General features: G+C 39.1%; 1 protein-coding gene across 2 annotated transcripts in view; it reads right to left on the minus strand.

The window, feature by feature from the left end:
- Positions 1–1,222: 1,222 nt before the first annotated feature.
- PTPN12 (protein tyrosine phosphatase non-receptor type 12) overlaps positions 1,223–13,161 on the minus strand; it is a 69,359-nt gene continuing 57,420 nt past the window's right edge. For both annotated transcript variants that reach the window (XM_042815396.1, XM_042815397.1), the window contains exons 13-18: positions 8,819–9,783; positions 7,042–7,119; positions 5,635–5,723; positions 4,633–4,663; positions 3,204–3,320; positions 1,223–2,551 (exon numbers count right to left, since the gene is read on the minus strand). In XM_042815396.1, coding sequence (XP_042671330.1) covers positions 2,490–2,551; positions 3,204–3,320; positions 4,633–4,663; positions 5,635–5,723; positions 7,042–7,119; positions 8,819–9,783 — 1,342 coding nt within the window. In that variant the 3' untranslated portion in view covers positions 1,223–2,489. The remainder of the gene's footprint in view (positions 2,552–3,203; positions 3,321–4,632; positions 4,664–5,634; positions 5,724–7,041; positions 7,120–8,818; positions 9,784–13,161) is intronic.

Genomic DNA, 13,161 nt, shown 5'->3' on the forward strand with positions numbered 1-13,161 from the left:
TGAAGTTACACTGTGCTCATCTCTGTGCCGCCCACAGACACAGCGACGTGGGCAGCCTTGGCCTCGCACTTAAAGCTGTCAGTTTTCCTGAAATGAAATAGGGAAAATATTAAATTCAGATGAACGTAAGCACGCGACCATGAGCTGTAAAACAGATCTGCTGAAGACTGCAAAAATCAGTACAAAATAAATAAATAAATAAATAAATAAAAAATCAGTGCAGGATGGTTTCAGTCTCATATTTGCTACAGCAAGGCTGAGGATCTGCTATGACAAACTCAGCCTGGAATACCATAAAACTCATGCAAATTTAAGGGGAAAAATATGAGCCTAGAAGTTCTGCACAGTACACGATTCCTGACAGCCATGAGCGAGAGTCAAATGTGAAAAGTGGACTATCCACAATCTGTGTAATTTTATACATTCCTGGTACAGAGAAATAGAAATGACCCTGAAAGTATACACCTAACATACATTTGGAAGTTTTCTTATGGAGCAGCTGCTTCAAGAAGTCTGTGCTTTGGACTGCCCAGAGGTAACAACAGCCCATCACAGAACTGCGGGACGTCTGTGAGAGGGAGGCAACGCTCATCTTCCCTGCAAGGAATGTAATTGGACCACCTTCATTCTGCAGGCTGCAGGACAGTCCAGCTGTGCCATCTGCTACAAAGCAGGCAGCCATTGATACAGGTCAGCCCAAATGGCATCTGTGAGTGAGTTTTTGTTAAACGAGTAATTGCAAAATCATACCTAGGGGGAGCTAAGGTGAAGTACTTCAAGCACATTCAGTTCTTTGAAAGCACCCCCAGGCAGGCAGGCATGCTGTGGTTTGTACCAAACACACTGGGATTTCTCCACAGTCCAAAACAGTTATTGCAGGTTATGTATCTTTTACAAATTGTTTGCAGGGCTGCCACCTGGGCATTAGATCTCCTTTAGCAGAGAGGCCCTAAAGGTACAAATACGCAGTTTGACACAACATTTCCACAGCTAAAATTCAGACTAATAGACAGTTCCTCAACCTAAAATAAGCTTTTTTACCCTGAACATGTCAGGCACTACTGCTAGCCACAGCTTTAAGTCATTAATAGAGATGAAGACCTGAGGATCACTATTTGTATTCATGTACAAAAGCTATGAGCTAAGCCAGGCTGCCACCCTCCCGCCTGTTTTAGACTGCTTCTGAATACAGCTGTTTTCCTAAGAGTAAAAACACCCATACTGCAATTTTTACTTTCTTTAATTTAAAGATTCTATTACAGAAAAGTTTAAGTAAGGAATCCTTATAAGGATTAACTCTCGATGTAACATACTGCCAAGATACAGTGTAGCTGCAAGGGCTCTACTTGAACCTTCATATAAGTTGTTTTCTTACATACAGAGTTTCCCAACAACAAAAATGGTACTTACCATTGAGAGAGAAGACAGTGGTATTTAACAGTCCTTTCACCAGTGTTCTGGTTTTCCCCAAATTAGAAACACGCCACATTCAAATTGTAAAACTATTCTACAGAAAGTTGACAGGGATGAATTTTCTACAAATTGCAACTGATGAAACATCAAAATGAAAACTAAGGAGTGTAGAAGATGTAGAACGGTTTCTCTTTTACTGGCAGGTCAAATATACTAGAAACATACAAATATTTTCAATCATCTAATTCCAGATGAACTCAAAACACTGAAGTAACATACACAGGCTAAGAGAATTCAATATTGTTCCAAGGCACTTACTGAATCTCTGTGACTAGATGAAAACCAGAACAAATCAGGTCTGACAATTAAACAGTATATAATATAAAAATAACCTTTTGCTTACAATTTACAAAATGTATTACAATCTTTATCTCTGCTAACCTGCAATTCTGGCTGTGTGTGTCCAGCAATTCTGTAAAAAAAAAAAAAAAAAAAACCATAAAAAAACAAAAAACCCCAGAAACTATTTTCTAAAACTTCAGGGCAAATAATTTACAAATAAGGTACACAAAAATTTAGATCATGCAGAGATTTCTTACATCTTCTGTTAATATTTTATGATTGCAACTTTATCAAATTATATACTTGCCCTGTACATATACAAAATAATGCATACACGGTAATCAAACGTTAGCAAAAAGTAGTCCATAAACACAACCTGTCCCAAGTATTACTATATTAACATATGTCTACAAGCAGCGTGTAACAGGGTTAAAAGACATTAAGGCAATAATACTTGAAGTTACAAAATAAATCATATGTAATACTTTCTCCTAAGTGTAATAAGGCAGGTAGATGGCCCCAGCAAAAAGTTAAGTTGTAATACTGGAATCCACTGTTGTGAACAATGTTTAAGGTTTTGCGTGGGATGTACTGTAAAGGTGTACCATCTGGTAGTTAGATCTACACTGCTCTGTGTTAGTTGCCCCCCAGAAGAGTGGAATACTATTTTTCTAGTTCAGTGGCACTTGAGTTTTCCAGTATAATTTATTGATAGTGTGTCCGTAAGTCTTGGATCATGTCCATTCTGAAGGTGGCTCTCTCGGTCCTCTGGGCTTTCCGCAGCGGTTACCAAAACCTAAAGAAACACACATGTTTAATACTGCTGTGCACTTGGACAACACCACCTCACAATGTTGGCAGCAGTCAGAAGGACCACTGTAAGATGTACTCCAGCTCCTACATAACAGCTATATTCTCAGGGCTAAAAAGGCTGCTTTCTGGTATCAAAAACTCTAAAGGTACTAAAGCCATAGAAAATGCAACTATATACAAATTGCCCACGTCTGTATGTCGCTATTTAAACCTCTTTTGGAAGGTACCTATCAGTACATACAGTATTCCAGCCTTTGTTATTATTTACTGATACTCTTTCCCCTGAGTACCAAAGCAGTTTTTCCAAATGTTATTTCTGAAAGCTCCCAGTGTTCTACAGAGGTTATATCATAGAATCATAGAATTGCTCAGGATAGAAAAGACCTTAAAGATCATCAAGTCCAACTGCAACCTAACCCTCATTAAAACAACGTTAGAAGTGATTAATGCCCAAGAACACCCGTGTTTCTCATTCTGGGTAAAAGTGACACCGATGAGACAGGACCAGCTTACTTGGTCAGGTTTTGCCCACTGGTAAATCGGAGGAAGGTAGCAGCAGCTATCCAAACCAGCACTGTTAATGAAATCTCCTGTTTCAAATATCAAGCAGTTAGCTTTGAATGAACTGCAATTACCAATATCTGTTATTTCTGCGGGAAGATCTGAAATTTGACCTCTCGGATCACTGGAACCAGAAAAAGCAATCTGAGGTAAAACATCCGTTGGTGTTTTGTTGCTTATTTCAGGACGACCTGGAAAACAAAGACACGCTCCTTGAATGCAGCGCTCATTCAGGCAGAACTTGGTGCTATTTTTAACTACAGCTCAGTTTGGAACATTAAGTGCATCAAATACTGTTTACAAAAAAAGATTGAACAGCACATTTCTCTGAAAAACACTTCAAAATTGTTCACATGCAGATGCTCAGCAATTCCAGAGACACATCCCTGCTTACCAAATACAAAATGTCCTTTTAAGGAAGTTTGAAAGGATGTCTAAAACCCGCGGAGGTCACAATGTACCATTTAGTACATCAATACAAACTCATCTGTCCACGTCATTTCTAAATGGAAGGTGCTTATGGACACATTAAGTAACTATGTATTCCATTATTTATATAATCACCTACTAGCAAATCTGTAATATTTTGGAACACTATTTCACTGTTTAAAATTAGCTCTACCAAGCACTTAACACAAGCCCAAATAGACTGCAACAGCCCATTCCAGCATGCACAGAAGGTGCGTGGCAGATGAACCAAGATCGCAGCTGAAGCCGTTTGTTTGATCAGGTTGCTGCACTACTGAACAGCCGATGGACTGCTCTGCTTACTGAAACCTTTTCAGAAGATCAAAACTGCAATGCTTTGCTAATTATGCAATGCATACAGAAACACCTGCTTCTCTGTAATTTAGTAACATGAAATAAATTTACAAGCTTCCACAATTACTACTGCAGTAACACAGGAAGGTTTTAGTTTAGCTGAATAAAGATATTTTTATTTTAACAAAGATTGAAAATTCAGTTATTTTGGTCTTAATTATTTTAGCATACCAAAAGCATATTAATTTTTCAATGTGACTTACAGTGCTTCCTGAGAAAGCAGGTAGTAGTTTAAGGAACAGACAGCCCTTTCAGAAATGCCAATGTTTAGAAAATATACATAAAATACTTGGTGAGCCAAGTCAAGGCCTAAACATTTTTTGGGGTAGGAAATATGTTTTTTGAAGTGAGAGATTCATTTGTGGCAGGCCTACCATCATTTCTAGAGACGTGCTGAGGAAACAGAAGCACTGCGGGCTGGAAATGGCTTTTGAAGCAATCACTTTTCTTTTCCAAAGTTAGAGTGTGAAATATTTGCATCTCCAGAAAAAAAAAATTGTTACTTTCTGATCTTCTAATAAAAATGCACCCAATGCACTCTATCAGTTCAAGTGCTAGAATTACTTGAACTGTTTCCTCTTACAGGGTTGCTAGACAAATTGCTAAGTGGAAGAAGCATTCTTTCTCATATTGGAAAAACAAAAAACAATGATAACGGCCACAACCTTTTCCACCACTTACCAGGTATTACAGGTGAAGTTGTTTTCAAACCCTGTGGATGAGAAATATTTACAATAGTTTTATTAAATGCTTTTCATTAGTTTGAAGACAAAAGAAGTTAAAGATAAAAATATCCTCAAAGAATATATAACATCTGTGAGAATACCTGCTTGCTCCTGCCCTAAAGACTCGCTATAACACAAACAAAATGTTACAGTAGCTAATTAACACTTCACTATCAGGGCTGCGCTTAAGATTTCAAAAAATTTGAAGGGATCACATCACAGACTGTTTGCAAACTTGAATGGTTTCTCTCTCAAACTGAAGTTCCTGGAAATTCACACCCGCCTTTTTGGCAATCTTTTAAATAGTGTGCAAAGGCAGCAGTAAATCATCATCGGGGGAGGCGTAGAAAAAGGCAGAAATGCAAAGAGAATTTGTGTAAATTTGAAAATTTTTACCCAGAGTTTACACTGACTGACTTTGAGCAATCAGTAGATTGATGTGAATACTGAAATTCAATGGTTAGAGAAGGGATGGCTTAAAAATAAATATAGATACAACAAAGCCTTCAGGCAGTGAAGCTGATTGTCCACATTTTATGAGCTCTCTGTCTTTGGAAGTTTTCAAGACTCAACTGGATAAAGCCCTGGTCTGACACACACTGTGCAGGAAATCCAATTAGAAACAGCAATTCCCTTCCAGCTCAAATTGTGCTATGATTGATTAAGGGCAGGGGCAGGCCCTGTAAAAGCAGTTTATTTACATTCTAGAAGGTGCAGTTTAAGGGATATTAATGATGACATTGCTGGACTTTAAAAACAGTTTTTTTGGAAGCTCGCTCTTCACACATCAGTTCAGCAGCTACAGCAGGGCAACGATCAGCTGGCTTGCAGATGCTCAACAGCCCTAGTTTTTTTTTTTTTGTATGTATTTTGCCTTTTCATTAGCTCCAAATGAGCTTTTTTCAGTAGCTCCAAATGAAATTAAAAATGAATAATTAGTACAGTTTCCTTTGCTTACCGTATAGATTGTTTGTTCAGGGAGATGCTGATCACGCAATATGCTCCACTCAGACTGTGCAATCATAGCTGACTTCGGTAAGGGTGTGCCTAGGAAGAATTACATGAAAATCTTCATACTTGAATCCTCTGCATGATGGGGCATTAGAACACAGCATTAGCAACATGATATAAAGCAACTTATTCTAATCAAAAGCTTGTACAACCCGAAACTCTCTTCATGAAGGGTTTTCAAGTTTCAGGAAGGCTTGACAGCAGAAGTCAAACACAGTTCTGCATTTTCTATTCACACTTTGTATCTTTAGGGGTTCCTACCCAATACAAGAATTTTTCAGTAGTGTTTTTAAAATTGAACTCAACAATAACATATCTGAAAAAGGCACAGTTAGCAGAAAAAAGCCCCCACAAGAAAGGACACCCTTATCAGCTTTTGCTGAAATAACAAAAAAACACAATCAAAACTGAAGTACTTTTAGTGGCTTCAGGCCTGAAGAGATAAGTATTGCTTGTGTTCTTACAGAAGTCCTAAAATTATGTATTTTCCTACCACAGCATATTGAACAAAAGGATCCCTGTGACTCAGCTGTACTTACTGTACGCTGTTACACGCTTACTGCACTAATACGTTTAGGCTGAAAATACCTGCATTCCCTTCTTCAGACATGTTTCTGGAAGTTCTGCACAGTGATAACAGACCAAAACCCGAGTAAAAAACTACTCCACCCCAGGAGTATTTTTGTGTTTTATGTTTTTCCTCTTGCTTGTTTGTAAGATACCAAACATCATTCTGTTTTGTGACTTCATTTATGTTTTTAATTCTCTGCAGCTGCTAATTCAATGAGTGAAAAGCAAAGATATCAGCAAGTTTGTAAGTATCACTTTTCTCTTGCAGCTTCAGGCAAATAGCAAACTGTATTTAGCATAACAGGACTTGTTCACCACAAGCACTGCATTATGGTATGCCATTATCTTTTGATCTTTCCTCTTCACTTTCTGCTGCTAATCTGATTCTGGGCAAAGGAAGTCCTGTGTTTTCCTGTTCCCTACCTGCAGTAGCAATGCCACATAAAATATCAAAGGAATTCCCCAAATGGAAAAATTACTTTATTTCCATACAGTTCAGACTGAAAACCAGCTCCACTAGAACCAACGCTGACATCTCCAGCATAATGAAGTACCACACCATAGCACTCTTGGTCTGAAGTTGAGAAGTAATTTGACTGCGTTCAAGTGCTTGTGGAAGTTATCAAGCAAGCTCAAAATAATAAACTAAATTTGCTAGATTTCATTCCATTGTACAATTTGCTCTAACACCTCAAAAGTAACCAAAAAGCAGCAGCATCCAAATACAACACTGAAAGGAATTTCACACTTTCTCCACAACTGTCACAGAGCATAAAAAACTCACTTGGTTCACTCGCTAATACAAACGATTCCGGTGTTCTTTCTGGGAGTGGGGGAGAAGAGTCTTCACTATTATCAGCATCTAAATGAAATTTAGTTAAGACATTTAGTTCAGTTAAAGAACACATTTCTGAAGTCAATCTTTTGATACGAGAGATGATCCTAAGCTAAAATGAGAAGTGCTCAATAATAGTTCCATGTAACACAAACAAACCGGACTGACCCTGAAAAACAAGTGACAAACTGTAAAAATTGAATAAAATAAAATTATGCCATTCTTGTGAATTCAGCAACATGCCAGCACCAAGGCTGTACTGTTATTTCAGAATAACTGCCACGTGCAGTTACACAGAAAAAGATGCTGTGTGATGTTTCTCCCATTCTTTATCCTACTTCTGACATCTTATTTTACGCATCTACATGAAGAGATATGTATGGAAGTAACAGTGTTCAAACAGTGATAAATAGTGACTGCCTTGGGCAATAAGGAAAAAAAGTCAGTACTGCCACAATAACTTGGTTTTGGAGGACCTGCCTGCTGTTTGAGAAGGACTGCTTACTTAAATATTAAAGAAACTATGACAAAGTTCTCTGCCTTTGCTCTACAGAACACTTTTAATGTGCCCCAGGGTTAAGAACTGCAGGTACGTTTATATGCTTCTATTGTTTTGTGTGCATAAATAACAATTACAGAATCCATAGTGTTTTTAAAGTTGGAAATAATTCACCTTTCTGAATACGTGAGCTTTGAAGCAGCTGGCCACACTATGCATCATCAACTGAACTCATGCTTGCCAGAGAAAAAGGCACAAGGTGTACACAGTCCTGAAGCAAGGGCATCACTTAAGGACTGCCTAGTGCAAAAGTCTGATCTACACAGAGAAGCACAGTCACCTTCCAGCTGCACTGCCTTAGCACTTCCTTTCTTGGACTTTGCACTGTCAGATTCTGAGGCCTAATTTTCTTCCCAGTTCTGTCCTCCACGTGATTTAAGTGTGCCAGCCTGACTGAAAACCAAAGCTGGACATTTTAGGACCCTTTTACCTTTAATGAAGCATGCTGGCACTCTGCAGAACTGTTCTTGCCTCATTTTGTGCAAACTTTCCTTGCTCAAACAATTTCCAAAAAGCATTGATTTAAGATTTTCATAAAGATTTTCAAAGCATTGCTGAGTTCATTGGTTAAAATAATTACTGAAGCAGAACTTGGATTGATTTGACATGAACAGGATTGTTACTTTGTGTCTTTCTGACCACAGACAGAAGGGGAGGAAAGTAGGGCTAAATATTTACAGTGCTATGAAAACACAACAGTCAAATCTGGAGCAACTTCCAAGACTGCTACAGTGAAAGAAAATGCACCTACATTTTTAAGATCAGCATTTCCACCAATAAGCATGAATTTCTACAGGAATTTCACAAACAGCATACTTCAGCTACCCAAAGCTGGCACTGTTATAGATACTTCCACTAAAACCAAAGCAGCAAAAAATCAGAAAGTAAAATTCTAACACGAGGAAAAAACGTGGCAACCAGTAACACAGAAACCAGCAATTAACTATGCAATAATGCTTTTGAAGCAGGTTAGTGAGGTCTGTAGCTCCTATAATCTAACAGACACAGCTCTCGTGAAGAACTGAGGAAGAGTTACATCCTTTGCAAAGCTGCCACACGGCGCCATTTAAATTCCCATTTGAAAATCTGCACTGTAAAGAAACGAGCCCCGTTCTACAGATGTAACCAGGATAAAGACTAGCACTTCCAAAACACAGCAACACATACCTTTGCCATCTTCAGAACACATTACAGCAGCTAAGTCTTGCCTAGCAATTGACATTGGCAATACTTTTCTGGCAGAAATGTTTTCGGTAGTAGTGGCAGCAGAAACAGTGGCACTTGCGGTTGAAATATTAGATGCACTTCTGCTCATGGCTCCATCAAAGTTCATTTCATCTGTGTCAGAATCATCTGAATGAAGGGGATTAGTAAAACAGAGGGGCGCTCGAAGAGAAACAGCAGTATGATCACCTTTATCACTGGAAGGAAATTCAACCGTGGTGTTCGATACTAGAGAGAGAGCATTAACCCCGTGACATAAGCCATCTGAAGACACGCCTTCAGACACTGATGTACGCAGTGCATTTTCAGGCCCGTGCAGCGACCACCTGGCGTGTCCCTTTTCTGTTAGAGGCAGGCGATCTGGTCTTGGTGGAGCATCAGACACCTGCTGGCCCTGCAGACTTTCTGGTGAAGGTATTAAGGCTGTGTTAGACTGTGGCACGCTGCATTCCATACATGAGTTTTTAGAAGCATCCACAAATGAATCCCCTGAAACCTGCTCCTGTGACTTCAAGTTCTTATCAATTACAGAGGATGATGCGGGCTTAGCTTTAATAGCATGTCCCCTGTTCAACAGGGAGTTCCCATCAAAGCTTCGTGGGCCCTCCTGAAGAGGTACTTTCCTGATTTCAAAGCTCAAGTTGCGCTCCAGCCTTTTCTCCATACGTTCACTGGGTTCACTCTTTCCTGAAAGTTCTGTGGTTTTATTATAATTCTCATTGAGGTCTGTTGAATGCTCTGATGAGACCATGTGCAAAACTGGCTTTGGATGGTATCTGTCATTGTCCTGCCACACCGTAGTAACTGTCGGATAGGCTGATGGAGGAGACGGTGTTAGGATAGGTGGTACCGGCTGAGGCTCCGGAGGCTGCAATATTTCTTCTTTAGCATCTCCTTCTACAAGGCAACTGCAAGAAACAATGATGTAAGTTTCCTGTATTTTGGTAACATTTTAGATAACCATCTATCTGACTGCCATAGTAATGCTTTGATACCAATACTGAACTCCAAGAAGCACTTCCACTGCATACAAACGACGTTCATAAAATATGAGTCATGGAACAGGCAAGAATTATGTCAACACACACTGAAAGTTTTTCAGTATAACAGGGTATAAATTCAGGCCAAAGCTAATCCTCACTGATGCTTTAAAGATTGCTCACATCCTTTCCCAGAAGCATGCTTTCAGAGATGTGTCTGCCAGGCCCTCTTGCGGCAGCATTCCAGTACTCTTGGCTTTCTTCTTATTTAAGAAGTAGCTCAACGGAATTCAGCATAGGGAATATAATTTTCAATAAAGCTAGGAAAAAATTCTTTAAAAGACCTTATATGAGCTAGAATACAGCTTGTCTAATACCAAACATCTTTATTTTCTTTCATACGTCCAGAAGGATTTCACTATGTTTGTGTATTTAATTGTTTCATAGATGCAAGGCTAACAGCGCAGATCAAATTTAACTGACATGAGGGAAGCAGTATAAAAACATTCACAGTAGAGTATCGTTCAAATTATAGTGCATATTATCAAGATTATTGGCAATTACTGCAGCTCATTTTCAGCTTTTTCAAAGGAGAAGCACTACAGGCATACAGTCAATTGACTTTCACATTATATAAAGAATATTTACTATCAAATATTTTGCACAACTAAGATCCTGTCTACAAATAGGAATCACTTTCATTTCAGAGCCTTTAAAAATATTTCCTTCCATCATGTAAGCAAAGCAACTGAGAGAAAAGAACAGAAAAACAATAAAGTACTTTAAAGAAACAACGGCTTCGATCCAGTAGATATAATCAAAACAAGATGAACTAAGGTTTGCAAAGGACTTCAATTTGGCCATATGCTGAGACTGAGGAACTGGCCCAATGCTGGCAAAGTCATTCATCTTCATGAGAAAGTATTTCACTTGTGCAGAGACACAAGCCAGCACAATGTCCAGGACAGTGATCAGTAGAAGACAGACCAGCTAGACAGGTTGTTCCCAGAGTCTTTACTGACTGGTTCAGGTGGTCCCAGTATCAGGGTAACCTTCAGTAAAGCAACAACCAATTAAACTCCATATATCTTAAGTTTTTTGGGATTACTATAAATCACCCAAACCCAGCTCTGCAGCAGGAGGCCTAGAACATTCTCTTGCAGACAAGGTCATCGCAGAACTTTCTTTTCTCTTGAAAGGTTACTGCTAGACCTTAGGCTTCCTTTTGTATTTCAATACCTTGTAGAACTGAACCTACTCAAAGAAACCCATCACAGCACTTCTGTAAAATATACTTCTATTAACAAAGCTAAAGACAAAAAGCAGAGGCCTTCAAAAAGGCAAAAGCTCCTACTAGCTTGCTAGATGACAGACCTGTCTGTCTGACAGCATTTGCAGTTGTGGAAAACTTGAAAGAATGTAACACACCTAATAGACCTGGAAATGTGCCAGTAACAAATCTCACGCTGTAAGGACCAGCAGATTACATTGCCCAGACCTTGTGCATTGAGGCTACTGACATGAAACTGCCATCCTCTCAGCAGCAGTCAATCATACAGTGCTAACCCACTGATGAAGGATGAGACTCGACAGATTCTGCAGAAAAGAAAAATTTCATGATGTGCCATCAATTAACAAAGAAACCAAGCCTCTGGAGTTTGTAAGTGAAGGCTGGTATCCAAATACAGGCTGCCACTCAATTGCCAGGAAACACACAGCTCTACCATTAGATCTCTTCCTCCTACGTATCTTCTGTAAAGGGGGCTCTGACTGAAGTCTGGAGTCCAACATAGGTAAGTTTCAGCAACTGCAGGGAAGTTCAGAAAACTCAACTGGCTCAACTCAGTCATGTAACACAATCAGAAACAAGATGCATCTTTTTGAAGTTCTTTTTAATCAGACAGTAACTTGTACAGAGACAGACTGTCAGTACTGCCAAAACATGGACCAGACCAAGGAAAAGGGCTGTTATTAACAATTACATTTGCCTTGTCGATCACGGCATTCAGGTTTCCTAGACAAGTCTCCACTTCCCTTCTGTTGCAATCAGAAAACTGAAAAAGCTTTTTTATTTTCTTTTTTTTCCCCCCCTCACTTGAGAGAAAGCAGGCGAGTGCCAGCTCCATGGGCCAAAGGATGTTTACCTCCTGAGCCAAGGTTATGAAGAAAGTATTCATTACAAAGGTAGGTAAAAGGCTTATATAGAAATCACAAGGCTCCAAGTTACGTTCATTATCCTTTCAGCGCATTACCCAGTAATTTATGCTGAGGTTTCTTCTCACACTGCTCACATACATCAGTCTATCTTTGTCTGCCAGCAAAACAAGAAGCAAGAATGATTCAGAAATCCTAATTGCATTTTCCAGGTTACTGGAAAGCACAGAGGACAATCAGAAAACCTCAACAGCTATAAAACTGAACTGCCACCTCTTGCCCAAGGACATGCCTCTTCTGTTTATCACTTACAAAGCATCAAACACACTGTTTCTACTAAAAACACAGTGCACTTGCTTGTAAGAGTTATAGTGAATAGGGCTAGAGACCAAAGCATTGCACAGTGATTCCTGACAGTCTATACAGACAGATATCAAGCAAGCTTTCATCACGTGCCTACATGTCACAAATAAAAATCAAAGCAATACTATTAATTCCCCAACTTGCAAGTAAGGTCTAAAAAGAATTAAAGCAGAGCAAATTGCTGAGACTAGGAGCAGCTATGTAAAAAACAACAGACTGCTACCCCACTTGGATATTCTGCAGTTCTGAAAGTTTACCTGATCCAGGGCAGACGATAGCTTGAATTTAATCCTTGTGATTTTCTTAGCATTTTCTAAGGATACAGCAGTATGAAATGGATAACCAAAACCCTTGTACAAGGGATTCCAAACTGAAGAGAGAATTGTTTGGATTTTCATTTATTGGTATCTCCACCCACTGAAATGCTGCAAGCCCTCCAGCTTCCAAACTCTCTCTCCAAAATTACTATCTTTGTATTTGGAAATCCCCAAACCCAACTCCTGCAGTCATCCCAGTTACTTTCTTCCATTCTCTGCTGGATGATACAGGGTTGGGCCTCAAATAGCTTCTCCTTTTCATGCAACCATATATTACCATCTCACTTTACATTAAGATAGAAGCAACACAAAGCACATAAAAACAGCTTCACTAAAGATCATTTGGGAACTCTTTTGCTGTTTTACTGTTCTTGAAAAATGAACAAGTTAGAGAATAAGTTATTTGTCTGAGTTGGTAAAGACAAGTTGAACAAAAAAAGTCTTTCTCCAATTTAATACACACTAAGACAAC

The sequence above is a fragment of the Centrocercus urophasianus genome, unplaced genomic scaffold, assembly GCF_019232065.1.
Source record: "Centrocercus urophasianus isolate 14NV4802_14NV808 unplaced genomic scaffold, USGS_Curo_1.0 seq_15, whole genome shotgun sequence".
Lineage (NCBI taxonomy): Eukaryota > Metazoa > Chordata > Aves > Galliformes > Phasianidae > Centrocercus > Centrocercus urophasianus.